The sequence below is a fragment of the Ammospiza caudacuta genome, chromosome Z (genome assembly GCF_027887145.1).
Source record: "Ammospiza caudacuta isolate bAmmCau1 chromosome Z, bAmmCau1.pri, whole genome shotgun sequence".
Lineage (NCBI taxonomy): Eukaryota > Metazoa > Chordata > Aves > Passeriformes > Passerellidae > Ammospiza > Ammospiza caudacuta.
Genome location: NC_080632.1, coordinates 56,128,565 through 56,143,622, shown reverse-complemented (window position 1 = coordinate 56,143,622; position 15,058 = coordinate 56,128,565). Strand labels below are relative to the sequence as shown.

Below are 15,058 nucleotides of genomic sequence, written 5' to 3'. Positions count from 1 at the left end.
CACATCTCTTTTTGGACAATGCCCAAGGCAGGTAAAAGGAGTAATACCAGTGCAAACATATTCCCTATGAAATCTCCCAAGGCTCAAAATGTGGCAATTAGACCTTTCAATAATGTAGTCTCTTGAAGAAGTTTCTTTAAGATTCTTCATAAATGCCATTTACCTTACCTACAGACTTTTGGCTGGATTTATTTTCTTTTTTTAAGAAAAAACTGTGAGTAATAAAGAATTTGTTTCTTAAAAATGAGTACTTCTTTATACAATGCATGATCCAGTCCGCTGGTGAACTGAAACTAACTTTTCTTTAAAACATGAACAATTAAATGCTTGGGTGAGAATGTGTACTTTTTCACCCTCTGTCTTTATGGACCAAGTTTACTGAAGCTAATATGAATGAATGTTTCTATTAAACAGGACTAAACTTAAGAAAGAAAATTGATAAACAAAGTGCCCATATACCTATATTGATACAAATAGGTATCAGAAGGAACTGGCATAACTTTTGAACCCAGACTACAGCAACGTCCAACCTGAACTGCGCTGGATGCAACCTCATTCCCATCCCCTTTCACTGGTCAGGAGAGACATCAACATCTCCCACTCTGCTGCCCCTCTAGCCTGCTGCCTTCTCTTTTCCAAGCTGAACAAAGCAACAGTTCCCTGTCCTTCTCATATTATGGTGCTCAAAACAGAGCAGAGTGGGACAAGCCCCTCCCTTGCCCTTGCCCAGATGCACCCCAGGACACAGTTGGCCCTCCCCAAACTGCTGCAGTATGGGTCATTCCTCCCTGTGGTTGAAGTCCCTCAAGGAAAGGCTACTGCCTGCCAGGGTGCTGGTGACTCCTTTTCAGCTTGCCATTAACTCAAATCCTCAGATATCTTTCTGCAGGGCTGCTCTTCAGCCTCTTGTCCCCCAGTTTGTATGTATTATTATCTCATTTCATTTGGAGAATCTGGCACTTGCTCTTTATTAAATTTCATACATCTGGTGATCCTGCTCTATAGTCTAATCAGATCTGTAAGGTCCCTCTACCCTTGAGCTCACAGCTCCTCCTAGATTAGTTGCAACAGCAAATTTACTTACTGTGCATTTGATTCATATGTCCACACTTAGGAAAACATTATATATTGCATTTTATACAAAGCATACTGTCTTAAGCATTGAAAAGGCTTATGTGAAAAATATAGGCTCATACTTTCCCAGCTGAAGAAAGCAGGAAATTACACCCAAAAGATTTCATGATTTAAGAACCTTCCCTGTATCTTGTAGTAAAATCTTAAACTTATCCATCCATCCTGATAATACCTTGAAGAAATCTTCTTGTTTTATAATTTCTTAAAATAAGAATGTTTCAAGATGGAAACTAAATAGCGTGCAAGCCACTTGGACAGAGAAAAATCACACAAAAATCTCATCAGAGGACACTACCCCAGAGCGTTGGATCAATTCTGCAGAGGTTTAACAGATAACAGTTTGGAATACCATCATCAGTAGTACCATGAAACAAGACACCTGTAGCAAACAGAAGTCTATTCTGAAACTATGAAGCAGTCCACTCATACTGGGTCTTTTGAGGCTAAAGTTTTTCAGTTGGCTTACATATTAAAAGATTGTTCCTGGCTCTTACTGGTCAACACAAAAAATAAAAATGCTTTCTGCCTCTTCAGTCACATGGATTTCTCGTGCTTGGATCCCTTCCTGGTATCACAGGGTGCCCGCTCCATTATCCTATCAATGCACTGAACTAATATATTCAGATTTGATCAGGAACTACATATTCTTGTGCAAGCTGTGCGTCAAATTACAGTAGCGAAGGAAAAAAAAGTAACAAAGCCCTAACATACAGTAATAGATATGCTGTGATAGCCTTAATACTGTAAAACTTGTAAAAGTATCTTTAAACATTATTCTTTTTTTCAATTTTCCAAGATTCTTCTCCACATTCCATCTTCTGTCTTCAGAAATTCAAGTTATAAAAGAAATCTAGCCTCTCTCCCAGTTTATTTCTCATTAAACTTGGGCTATCTCCTATCTTCAAGGAGTTTTACATCAGCAGATCACCTCACATTCTTTACTAGCCTATTAATATTTTAGTTCAAATGGGGATAAAATTTTCCATACACAGCTACTTAGTTACACATTTCATAATTACTTGTGGTCATTTTTGTTAAGTGATAAATAAACTTCAGTTCTGTTTATGTATGGGTCAGTTACTGGCCTCTGTGGGGGCATATTCTTTACCACATTTTTGAAAGTATGTCAGAACAGATCTAAGAACAGCTTTTCAGAAGTAGTTGGAAATGGTACTGATGGTGTTACACCTATCAACAGAGGCTGTACATAACTCACAGCTGCAATTTCCAACAGTTAAGACCAAGATATACAAAACCATTATTATTTTCTTACAAGTGTCTGCAAATGCAATGACAACCAATTCAGCTACTTAAATTAGATACAAGCTGAGTTAGGCCAAGGAAGCTTGCTCCATCAACCACATGGTATTGGACATATCAGAAATCAAAACTGTTCCTAAAACTCCATACCAGTTGTATGATTGCTTTACAGATGGTTTTCCTGTAAATAGAGCCTCATAATTTTGGAGGCATTGGTGAAAGAAGCCTATATAAAATTTTTGATTTTAATTTTCCATCACAAAATTTGTTTGGAAACATAAATAATCTGCTCAATTTTATTTTTTTCTGCAGGAAAACATAAAAGTCTACCTGCAGCATATACAAGAGCCTAAAGATTGATTGCATTTCCAGTGATTTTAACTTGCTTAAACAGTTCAAATATCTGTGCATAACACCTCTTCAGAGTGGCTGAAAGCCTAGAAAGATTCTACAGGTTTGAATTCCAGGATGTCAGGAAGACAGTCTATACTTCTGTAAGATTTCACTTATGTTTAGTTTAACATTGATGGTCCCCTCTATATATGGAAACAGCATACTTTGCCTTCTATCATTCATGGTTCTCTCACCTGCAGTCTACAACCCAGTTATTCTTTACTAAGTCTCCAGATTCCTCAACTAAGCAGTTCCAAGAATTAGTGTTGTATTTCCATTTCAGTTTTATCTTTACATGTAAGCAGAAAAAGTTAGATACAATAGGAAGCAAAATAAAACCTTACATTTATTATAAATACAATCTATTTCCTAGCTGTATGTGGCACGTGGGCAGCTGTAGGTAAAAATTACCTTGGGAGGCTGATTTGACCTCATCTGAGCTATTATTAGTGCAGTAAGAAGGTTTCAATATAACAGATCAGTTGGCAGAAGTAAAGAAAATCTACAGCAGACTCCCTCCCCACCCTGTCACTGTTGAAATGACCTCAAAGAAAGGTACTCCAATATTGTTCAAACACCAAGAGGGTGAAGAATCAGGAAAAATTATTCCTCTTTCTCTGTAACCCACAACTCAGGCACTTTTAGGATACATAGTCACCCCCACCAATACTGCTGTAGAAAGCTTATGCCTTGAAATATATGTATATAAGGAATTAGCAAAAAATTACACATTAATTCTAAACTAGAATTTGAACAACATTTTGTTTACATTATCAGGATTATGGTGGAAACTGCAACACATTTAAAAAAGTGTATCTTCCAGGTCTTAACAACTGTTCTAATTTTTATGGCACTAGCCAAAAACTAAACAGAACTGCTCTATGTTGACTACATTCATGAAAGTACTACCACACATTTCAGTAATAGCTGCTTCTGATGTCAGTGTTTCATTTTAGAGTTACAGAATATTTAGAATTTTCCCAAAGGCTTACCCCTGCTTCACTACAGGTCTGAATACTGACATCACACAGCAAGATCCAAAAGTCACTGAGCCACATCTGTTTACACAAGTTGAAGACAGATCTCACAAAAAATTAACTCAACAGTTGCAATCAGGAGTCTCAACAGCAAGAAGATGTTGCAATACCATGTTTTACATAATTATATTAATATCCCAAGTATCCTTAAAACATATAGTGTTGGAGCATCATACTAAATGCTAGGAGCACTGTAAACACATTTTATTTTTTCACTGAAGTTTACATGAACAAAACATGTTAATTCAGTTGTTTAAATTCTCAACACAGAAGGCAGTGGTTTGGCTTTTTATTGGTAAACAATAAATCATCTACTCAATTAAAATCATGTTCTAACAATTCTGAGAAGTTCCACAGTGGCTTTATTTACTTACAATTTAATATCAGAAGAAAAAATTAACATTCCAGGTTACTGTAGGAAAAAAGTGTATACCATGCTTAATGGCATACAAGACTTCTAACAAGCAAAAAATACCCTGTTTTACAAGGATTCTGCATTTTAAATAGGTTTTTATCTTATCACAGTTAGTACTCTCTTCCCCTAAGCTACATATTGAGAATCTCTATATACAAAAAGATACAACAAATTGATACATTACTTATTGCAAGATATTAAGGATGCCAAAATACACAAATTAAATTAGTTCCTCCCCACTTGCATACCCTCTTGCTTCTTATTTCTCCCATGAAGCAGTCTCCTTCTCTGGTTCTAAGATTAAGTTCTTTCAATGAAAGGCACGTACTTCTCTACAATAGAAGAAACAGATGCATTAATCTGAATGCCCTGTTTCAAGGTGAATTTAGCCTACATTTTTAAAGATGACACATTATGAAAGAACCCAGAGAGACATGACATTTTATTATTAAATTTGACTGGAAAAACTCATAGTTACCATATTACTGTGAAGCAAAGTACCATAAACCTGCATTCATTTAACCTTTCCAAATAGAGAGAAAACTCATTTACAAAAATAAAAAGGGATTTATCATGATGAATATATTTTTGAATCCTCAAGACTCCTGAGTTCCTACTGAAACTCTGGCAAGTCTTAGTAGCATTTCAGTTATGGAATACTACAAATAAATTGAGTAAATTTCTCTCCTTGTGACTTGCAGCACTGAGCAAGTAGGTTCTGTGTGAAGCCATAAAATGAGGATTGTAAACTAGTAGTGTGATATAAATTTGAAAAACAAACATGTGCTAATAGTATACTGTTCCTCCGTTAGCACGTATGTAAAGTTGTATTCGAGAGACCAAAGGCCAGAATTTCACACTTGGGCATTTAATAATAAGCTATTGAGCAAACTGGCTAAAACCCACTGTTTTGGTAAACAGCTGCAGCACAGAGACTAGTAACATGGATGATGATGACAGTGGGAGTACACTTAAATTGTGTCTATGCTACAGCGGAGGGCACTGGGGACCTTTTTTCATACAGCTCCGAAAGAAAACAGCAACCCTTGAAAGCAGTAATGTATCTGGACACCAGTATACTAACATTACTATGGTGATTTTTAGGAGAGAAGCCAGTTTCTCTACCTAGTCCTGCAAAGGGTCTAATACAGTTAACCAAAATAAGCCTACAGGGATTTCTAATATAGGCATACTATTTAGAGTAGAGTATTACCTTAAAAAAAGCTTAATATTTGCAAGCAAGAAAAATGAAAGCAGACCAGGTGCCACTACAGTCTTTTAACAGGTCACAAAGAAATTAGGAAAAAAGACATATTTTATATATAAAACAATACTTTTATATATATACCAAAACTTGACTACTTTGGTGTCACTAACAAATATAAATTAACATGGAGATAAGAATTTCCTGTAACTGCTATGTTTTTTGGTGCCTTCCATTACAAGGGAAAGAAACTTAAGCACTAAATCAGCTCAACTGTTGAGTCTAAGTAAAGTCAAATTGCAACTGTTCTTTACTTAACAAAGCACTAAACTCAAAAAAGTTTCATTTACCAAAAGCCTCTCTTCCTTGTTCCCAGGTTCCATGCCTGACTATGTATTTAAGCTATCTTAAAAAAACCCCAGTCAACCATAACTCTGAATTACTATAAATGTCAGAACAAAGTGTAATGAAAACTCCCAGGAATATGTGACTATCATTTTCATGATGTTGTCCTCAGCATCAAGTTTCTTTGCTTACTTAGGCATTTTGGCCTAAGTATTCCCTTTGGCCATTGTGCTTAAGCAGCAACGTGAAGACTGATTACTAAGCTTCAGTTCAGATGCAAACAGGTTGAAACAAGGGTGCAATAAATTAACTTTATAAAGTACATTCCCAATCAAGATTAAAAAAATAAAATAATTCAAGCACTCTAGTTTTCAAACTATCCTCCCAGCAATGATGGATGTATCTTTGCAAAGTTTGAACACCATTTTATCAAGCTGCTGTACAGAGATTTGTGGAGTAAATTCACATTGTTCAGCCCTGCTTTCATCCTACCCATGAACACTACTTCAAAAAAAAAGTAGCTCTTAAAATTTTATGAGCTTCTCCCCATAAAAGAGAACACAGGAAGATATCAATATACAAAACCAGAGAAAATTCACCATCTTCACTAAATCTAACTGAAGTCCTTGTTTTCCTGAGTTCCCAGTATCAAAACAAGAACTTCAATAATTTAGGCACAAACTTTCAGAGCACTATTGAAACAACAGTTTAGATACTTCTACTATGAAATACTTCAACAAATTTTTCTGCTCCTTCAAAATGAAGTGTTTAGGAAACAGGAAGGCAGAAAAATCAGAAATAGGCTCTCCGAAAGTTGTAATTGTGTAATACTGTTTGTTAATGATGACTACCGAGATTATAATTTTACTTCCTGCTAAAAAATATAGCTGATACTCCTGTAAATAAGCATTTATAAAGAGTATCACGTTAACTTGTCAACAAATACCTTAACGTCAACAAGTATGCTGAATTACAAGAGAAGCTAAAAGATTTAAAGAAGACATTGAGGGAATTCTTGGATATAATGTGACAATTAGCAATTATATTTTACATATGTGTGAGTGTATACACATATGTAAATATATACATTATATAGGTATAATATATATATTATATATGTAAAATATATATATGTGTACTGGAACAAGACTAGTAACAAAGAGTAATGGTAAATGTAACATAATTTTAAAATGCAGAGGAATGCTAAGTAGAGATACTCTAGCTATTTTAATCTATTGTATGGGAGAGAAAAAAACAAGAGAGGCTTCGACTTTTGAAAACAATTAAATCAGAAAGATTCCCATTAAGGCGACAAAGTTAAAGAAGACTGAACATTTCTCTTCAAGTGCTGGAACTGCATACAAATTTCCTCCTGATAAACTGTAGAACACCTGACTCACTACTCCAATACTTTTAATCCGAGACATCATGTATTGCATTTATCCAACTTGCTTGAGATCTGAATCTGATTTCACATTAAGCAGTGTGAATCACTTACTTGCTGTGACTGGAAGAACTCGTCTGATCTCTTCTTATACTTGACAATAGTCAAAGAGCCCTTACTATGAGCTATGACAATCCCATCAACTATTTTTACTGCATCTTCACACATGCAATGTGATGGCATTACTCAATAAGGAAAAATTTAAGTATGAATTGCATAAATTTAAATTTTAATTTATTATGTTTAAGGACACTAAGGAAACAGAATGAAAGCTCAAACAAAATTTGGGTTTGGAAGTTCAAACAAAATACAACAAAATTTTCCTGTATCTACAAAATTTCCGAGAATAGCTTAAGAATATGAATCTTTCAGTACAGCAGTACCAAATGTAAAATCTGGTGCAGGATCATCACCAACTGCTGACTACTTTAGCCATAAGAAAGCAGAATGAGCAAAGCTGCTTGAAGCAGAACTCATAGGTGAAAATACACAGGAAAAACTGAGGAGCATTTAAATTAGGAAAAAAAAAAGAAAAGAGAAAGATAAAAGCTAGCTGTTGACTTAACATTAACTTCAGTGACACTCTTTGTAACAAAAATATCCTACCTTCCTCCGAATTTCTCTGGAACCCACATGTTGAAGACAAATGGTGTTTATCTTCTTGCCCACTAAATTCTTGCCCATTTAAAATTCAAGTGATCTTGACATCCCTTCTCCAACTATGCATATGAAACACAGTAGTGAGCTTTCTCAGAGAAACTGCTTATCACCCACACTCCTTCACTTCTATGGCTAGAAGTACATTCAGGTTCTAAATACAAACCTTCGAGGATGGCTGGCATCAAACAGTGTTGTATCATCATCATCATCATCATCATCTTGTTCTAATGGGGTCAGCTCCATGTTTTCTATGTTCATATCCAAAACTCCATATCTTCGGGTTTTCCTATTTTGCCTTCTGAGCCTGAAAAGTATTTTAGAACATTCAAGTAATGTAAATCTTTTGCTACTTTCTGATCCAATAATGTAAAATACTGCTATATTGATAATTAGTGTAAGTTTTCTAAAACCTATGATAAGCGTACACACTTAGCTCTATGAAATTCAGAGGTCAGAAAATTTTAAGCGTCAACAGTTTACATGAAATTATTAAGGCCACTAAGAGTGTCATCTGTAGTTTTGTACAGGATTAATGCAGTGAATACAAAATGGCACTTAGCATCTAAATATAAGAACCACATAAAAAAATATGCAAAAGCATACTTCAAACATACTTTTACTGAGAAAAAAATTGCCTTGCTACATATTCTCTACGTGCCTTACACATCTGTAAATAATAGCAGATCAAATCAGGTAGAAACCAAACACAGCTATATAGCAAAGCTATAACTTGTAACACAAGTAATGGCTGACACTACTTTTGTCACACTTGAAATTTTTATTATAATTTGTGAAATTTTTTATATATATCAAGTTTTACAAATTGCCTATAATTACACTTTTGAATAAGACAGATCTTGTAGAGTCAATGTCTTGTCTGCTTCACAAAGTATGGAAGGAAGAGGCGGTAACTCATGTTTCGGGATTAAGGCACAGTGCTTATCAGAGACAAGCAGACTGTGTGCATCTGCTTTTGTCACTCTCCACAGTTTTGCTGCATAGGCCTGGATCCTGTGTGCATCAGTCACACAATGAACCATTCTATTTGACTTTCCAGAACTACTCTTTAACTCATGGAACAAGCCTTGCTCAAGTTCCAGAGCTCAGACCAGTAGCCACTCACCAAACACTGTGCAAAGACATGTGTTTACAGAATGCCGACAGAGTAATTTTCAGTAACTGGCTAACAATTACATGAAAGCTATAGGACTTAAAAAAAAGGGAAATAATTTGTGTCTAGGTACTTAGTGCTAAACACAAAGGTGGTAACAGGTCATTCATTTAGAAAATCCACAATCTGCAACCCCAAGCTAGGTGCCTACCAAACATGTTTACAACATTCAGGAACTTCAACACAGAGTATTTCTGAGCAAATATAAAAAAAATTACTAATATATTACAATATTCTAGTATTGCTATAATACTACACATAATACATTATATTATTGTATACTGTGCATAGTGATCTCTCTGTCCCACATTTAGGGAGCATTTTACCTATCTTGTAAGAGGTATCAAATACAATACTGAGATTCTCAGCTTCCAATCCTGTCCTGAAACTCAGTCTACCTTGAAAGAACACACAACAGCATTCAATCTTGGTTTATCTTTTCACTATACTCCAAACTATAAAATATATCTCCTTTTGGAATTGAGAAGTAAATGTAACCTTGTAAGAATGGGAAAGAGATAAAGTACATACCATTCTTCAAAGTTCTCAAATTTCTGATGTTATAAGAAACAATCAACACGGCCATTTCCTCCACTCTCAACTGACATGAAAATGCAGCAACTATTATCCCTGGCATTTAACTGCTTTGGACCAGAACAAAATACTCAGCTTTTTCATTTAAAGCTGACTGCTACCAAAACCAAAATTTTCACCTTTCAGTTCAAGACAAAGTCCCTTCCAAGTTCTTAATTTATTTCATCTGTTCTTTATTCCTCAACATAGAAAGAAGTTGTACACTACAAAGCACCAAGTAGAACAAAATTCTAAAACTTTTAAGATGACAGTATGATGAAAAATAGGGTTGTTTCTTACATATTGTGCCTTTTGGTTTTCACTAAAGTAGAGGTTAAGCAATTGGAACTAGGAGAAGCATTGTGGATATCCTAGCAGATAAGAAACTATTTTAAACACACACACAAAAAAAGAAATTAAGAAGAGGTAGTAAATGCTACTCATACAGTCAGTATTTCTGTCAATCTCACTTTACATTTTACCTTTTTCCCTTAATGGGTTAAAATGGAAAGTGAGTAGCTACTGTGATTTGAGAGTGACCTAAGACAATCATAGCAAATGTCTAGATGGTAGAAAAAGCAAATAAAACTTATCAGAAAGCTATCACAGATTTTAGATTTAAGCAAATCCTGTTGAAAAAAGATACACTAATTACTTGAGACTCAAACCCTTCTCTATCTAAGAAGTAGTTTAAAAATTACAGCAACAGGAATACTGGAGATGCTTATGCAACATGCATGTATGCTCACAGCCATGACTCTAATGCAGTGTCCTGAGTGTTAACAAAAGATCTTCTACTCTGTGACTGTCAACTGCTCAGTTGGAAGGGACCTACAACTACTATCAAGTCAACTGCCTGATCAACCCAAAATTTAAAGCATGATACCATGGGTATTGTCCAAATGCATCTTAAACACTGATCCCCTTTCTAAGAAGCTTGTTCCAGTCATTGACCACCCTACCAGTAAAAAAATGCTTCCTAACGTCCAATTTATACCTCTCTTGGTGCAACTATGAATCATTCCCATGCATCCTGTAGATGGATGTCAGCAGGAAGGGATAAGCATCTCCTTCCTCAGGGACCAATGGAACCTCAGGGAGCAATGAGGTCACCCCTCAGGCCTTTTCTATTCCAAAGTAGACCAACTCAATCCTCAGCCGCTCCTCAACAGGACAGGCCTTCCAACTCTTTAATCAGCTTGGTTCCCCAGTCTGGTTGTATTCATGTGCCTTGGTGTGCTACTTACTCTGCACACCGTTACTCACAAGAAGGCCATGACAATGTTGAATAAAGTTGGACAATCTCCTCCCTTGACTGTTTGGTTGGGCTTTGTGAGAACCACCCAAGGGTGAAGTTGCCCTCTTGGCTGCCAGGGCACATGTTGGCTCATATTTGAGCTTGCTGTCAGCCTGAGATCCCTCTATGCATGGCTGCTCTGCAGGCGCTTCTCTCCCACATAAAACTAGTGTCCTGCATTTGTTCTTGTTGTATGTCCTGCCACTGGTAAATGCCCAATGCGCCAATCTATCTAGATCCCTATGCAAGGCCTCTCGCACCTTGAGAGAGCCTATTGCACCTCCCAGTTTGGCATCATCCGCAAAGTTGCTAATTGCCAATTCAACTCCTGTCTCCAGATAAGAGTACTGAGCAAAGCTGGCCCTAGAACTGAGCACTGAGGAACAACACTGGTGACTGGGAACCAGCCTGATGCACTGCTCCTCACTACAACCCCATGAGCCCCGTCATTCAGCTGTCTCTTCTTCCAGTGCACCGCAAATTTACTCACCCCACAGTTGCAGAGCTTGTCCAGAAGGATACTGTGAAGAACAGCACCAAAAGCCTTACTAAAATCCAGAAATGCTACACTCATTTTCTTCCCTTCATTCACTGGGCTGGCAGCTTGATAGAAATTTTGCAACAAGTTTTTGTCTTACAACAAGATATGTCTTCGTGCCAAGGAAACCTATCCGAAAAAATGGGTCATTTGCACTTAATCCTTATATTTCTTATATAACCACTGCAAGAACATTTCATCTACAAGTTCAAATTCAAAAATATACAATTTACCTATTCTAAAGTTCAGAAGCAAGATGCCACAGAATTACAGAATAATGTGAATAAAGTAAAGCTTCCAGTTTACAGTAGCACCTAGAAGGCAGCACTCCAGTTGCAAATGCAGAACAGCATCCTACTCCCAAAACCAGAATATCAAGTAACTACCACTCATCCAGAAAATAATGACAATAGATGATCATTTTCCTCTCCAGCTGCTCCCATGACAGACTTTTATGTATTTATTTATTTGGCCTTTTGACAGCACTACTCACATCTCCAAATCCAACAGGCTGGTGTTACAAGACACACTAACACTGATAAGTGCCCTCAAGGCTTCTCAAGAGTGATTTGCAAGATTCATGGAACAATCAAAATATCCTGGTTTACTTGGACTGCATATCTTAGTACATGACATACACAAAACAGTCCTTCAACTGCCTTTCTAAACTAAATGATGCAGATATTAGACACAATGGGTATATCTAAATGTAATGAGAAGTACATGGAGAACTTGCTCCATAACTGAGGCGCTTTATGCATAGTCATACATTTGGGCATTGCTCTGAAGAATTCAAGTTATTAAAGCATGAGAGAAAGAAGAAAAACTACCAGGACAAAAAAAAAATAAAAAAAATACAGGGACAAACACTGTGCAAAAGCACATTGAGCTACGTGGAGAGTATTTTCCATGAGAAACAGAAAGGCAGCTAAATGGTAGCAAGCTTCATAAGCTTTCTTTAAAAGACACAAAATAGATTAATTTAACTGTGAAAGAAAGCATAGAAGAAAACTGTTTATTGACAAAGTAGGGGAGGACAACTTTGGTAGTTTGGCGATACAGAAGTTTGCAAACTGGTCAAAAATCACTCCAAGAACAAACAAAGTAAATTTAGGTGGGCTGACGGATGCCAGCAGTGACAAGTCCACCCGGGGGGCACAGGAGAGACGGGAAAGACCCAACAATGATGCGCGATTCTCGGCGACGCGAGCCGAGCAGACCGAACTGCTCCCCGCCCACACCGGGGAGGCGGTACCGGGAGCTTCTCAGAGCAGTCGGGCGCTACTGACCGGCCCCTCAGGAGGCGCGGGGCCGACACGCTCCGCAGCCCCGGCCGCGTAGCTGCGGCCCCCGCGCCCACACGCCCGCTCACCGCCCTCACCGCACGGTCCGGATCACGAAGTAGACGATGAGGGCGGCGCTGGCCAGAACCAGCACGGACAGGGCGCGCTGGGTCATGGGCTGGCCCTGCTCGGGCGGCGCCGACACCTCGGCCAGGCGGCTGCTGCTGCTACTACTGTTGCTGCTGCTCCGCGTGGAGGCCCCGCCGGCCGCCTCCGTTGAGCGTGGAGAAGCGGTGGCGGCGTCCCGGGGGCGAGGGGCCGCAGCCTCCGCGCAGCGGGCGGCGTCCAGCAGCACCAGCAACACCAGCAGCGGCCCCACCAAGAGCTGCGGCAGCGCCGGCGACCGCATCTCCCCTTGCCTCCCGCCCAGTACGGCCGCGCAGTGCGGCTGGGTCCTGCCGCCGTCGGTGAGGCCGCCGGAAGCGGAAGCTTCTCCATTCCCTCACCGTGTCGCCACATTTGTTTCGTGGGTCCCCCTCTTTTTCTCTGGATGGTCAGTAGCGCTTGGGGGCGAGTGAGGGGCTATTTCGAATGTAACAAATTTAAGGCGGGATAGTTTTTTTTTTTTTTTACCAGTCCTCTGTTTTACCCTGATTCTGTGTTCAAAAGAACAGAAATTTTATAACTGACTTTAGTGAAAGCAGAAATGTTAAAGAAACTTCCCAGTGTGACTATTTACGAGACTCCCTGGCAGCCACTTCCCAATGTCGCCTTCACATGGGCGGCTCAAGTGGCCCGATGTGTCCTCGCTTATCTCCTCACATGCCCCACTCACGCAGACTGGATTTCCCACAGCACTCTCATGTCTTGTTTGTTGACGGTGTAGGACCTGGTCCTCCGATACTACCGAGCTACCTGCAGCAGACATATTCCTCAACAATAAAGCAAAAGAGTGGTTTTGAAAGTGTCCTGAAAACTCTAATTTTTGCTTTAGCTGTGTTCAGTGGTGGAAAGATCAGGAAAGGTCTAGACGGACCACAACTGAAGGTGATGGAGCAGTCAGTGTATTACAAAGCCAATGAACATGGATGTCAAGACCCTGACTTAGGGTGATGCTACAGAGTAACTCTCCATGAATTTTATTGCTCTTGTGTCTCATTGTTCCTCAACTAAATGCTGTCCCGATAGAATAGAATCCTTTAGCTGCTAGAATGCATTGTAAGATTCTTTTTATTGGCTTGTTTGGTTTGTTACTGTATACTTCAGCAAAGATTTCAGGGGTATAGTGTGCCTACAGAATGAGAATTCTATATTGGTGGTCAGCTCTTTGACATTTGTCATGATGTGAAAGGGAATGTATAAAATGCCAGAGTAGCAAAGAAGCCTTGTGCAGATATATATCTGCAGTTGAAGTAATGGGCAACAACCAGATTTTGTTCAGACGCAGACTCATTATCCCAGTGGCCTTAAACTTGACTGTATATCAATTATATTGAATCATATAAAATCACATATAGATACTGTGAAAATAGTGATTAGTTTACTTATTAACAAGTTAACAAGTTTAGCATTGCATTAACTGAGAAAACAGATACACGGTCTTGTGTCACATAATTAGTGTGAATTTGGAAAGCGTAAAACTGATTTAAGTAGTATGTGAGACATTAAACTATCACGTCTCCCCCTTGAAAAATGGCAGACCTTTAATGGGAATAATGTTTCAGATTATATGAACAACAGATTTTGCTGAAGGTGCTGTAGGGATGGAACATGTGAATAAGCTTCTGTGATAGCTTTTTACAAGGTTTATGACTTCAACAGAGCTTGACTGATTCAGGTCCTCCCACTGCCAATATGTATCACCCTGCTTCTATCCTATTAATTACCGTGAGATATATTTTCTCTTGACAAGTCCAAGCAACTTATTTGCAGCACAGGGACATACAACAGAGGAAAGTGTTACATTCAAAAGAAATGTTCTTCTTAGAAAGACAGTCAATGATGTTAAATTGTCCTATAGAAATGTCCTTGATGCATGGACTGTGTAAAGTCTAACAGTGCTGGGTTGCTCACTTAGGATGAAACAATGAAATACAGTGTTGTAAACTGCATGTCAGATGCAAAGCATTAGGGGAAAAGAAAAGAGGATTTCCTTGGTCAGTAAAAATTATGGCAGGGCAATATTAGTGTTTTAAAATGCCCTCTTGACAAAACCATCCTTAAAACCAAGAGTTCTAGTGGGGGAAGTTGTTTTTGGAAGATTTTTTTTTCCCGAATCAGAAGCTAGTGCTCTTAATAATCAGA

At 38.3% G+C, this 15,058-nt stretch overlaps 1 protein-coding gene across 1 annotated transcript; it reads right to left on the bottom strand.

Moving 5' to 3' along the window:
* Nucleotides 1-4,129: 4,129 nt before the first annotated feature.
* FAM174A (family with sequence similarity 174 member A) lies at nt 4,130-13,163 on the bottom strand. The gene is made up of 3 exons (XM_058824298.1): nt 12,853-13,163; nt 8,056-8,196; nt 4,130-4,571 (listed from the first exon to the last, which is right to left on the bottom strand). Exons 1-3 carry the CDS (start codon nt 13,161-13,163, stop codon nt 4,550-4,552), a joined length of 474 nt encoding a protein of 157 aa, XP_058680281.1. The 3' UTR covers nt 4,130-4,549.
* Between the last annotated feature and the right edge of the window lie 1,895 nt (nt 13,164-15,058).

Coding starts and splice junctions, on each gene's coding strand:
- FAM174A (XM_058824298.1), bottom strand. CDS start 13,163: ATGCGGTCGCCGGCGCTGCCGCAGCTCTTGGTGGGGCCGCTGCTGGTG. Junction 8,197..12,852: donor TTCGTGATCCGGACCGTGCG/GTGAGGGCGGTG, acceptor AATACTTTTCAG/GCTCAGAAGGCAAAATAGGA. Junction 4,572..8,055: donor GATGCCAGCCATCCTCGAAG/GTTTGTATTTAG, acceptor CTTCTATTGTAG/AGAAGTACGTGCCTTTCATT.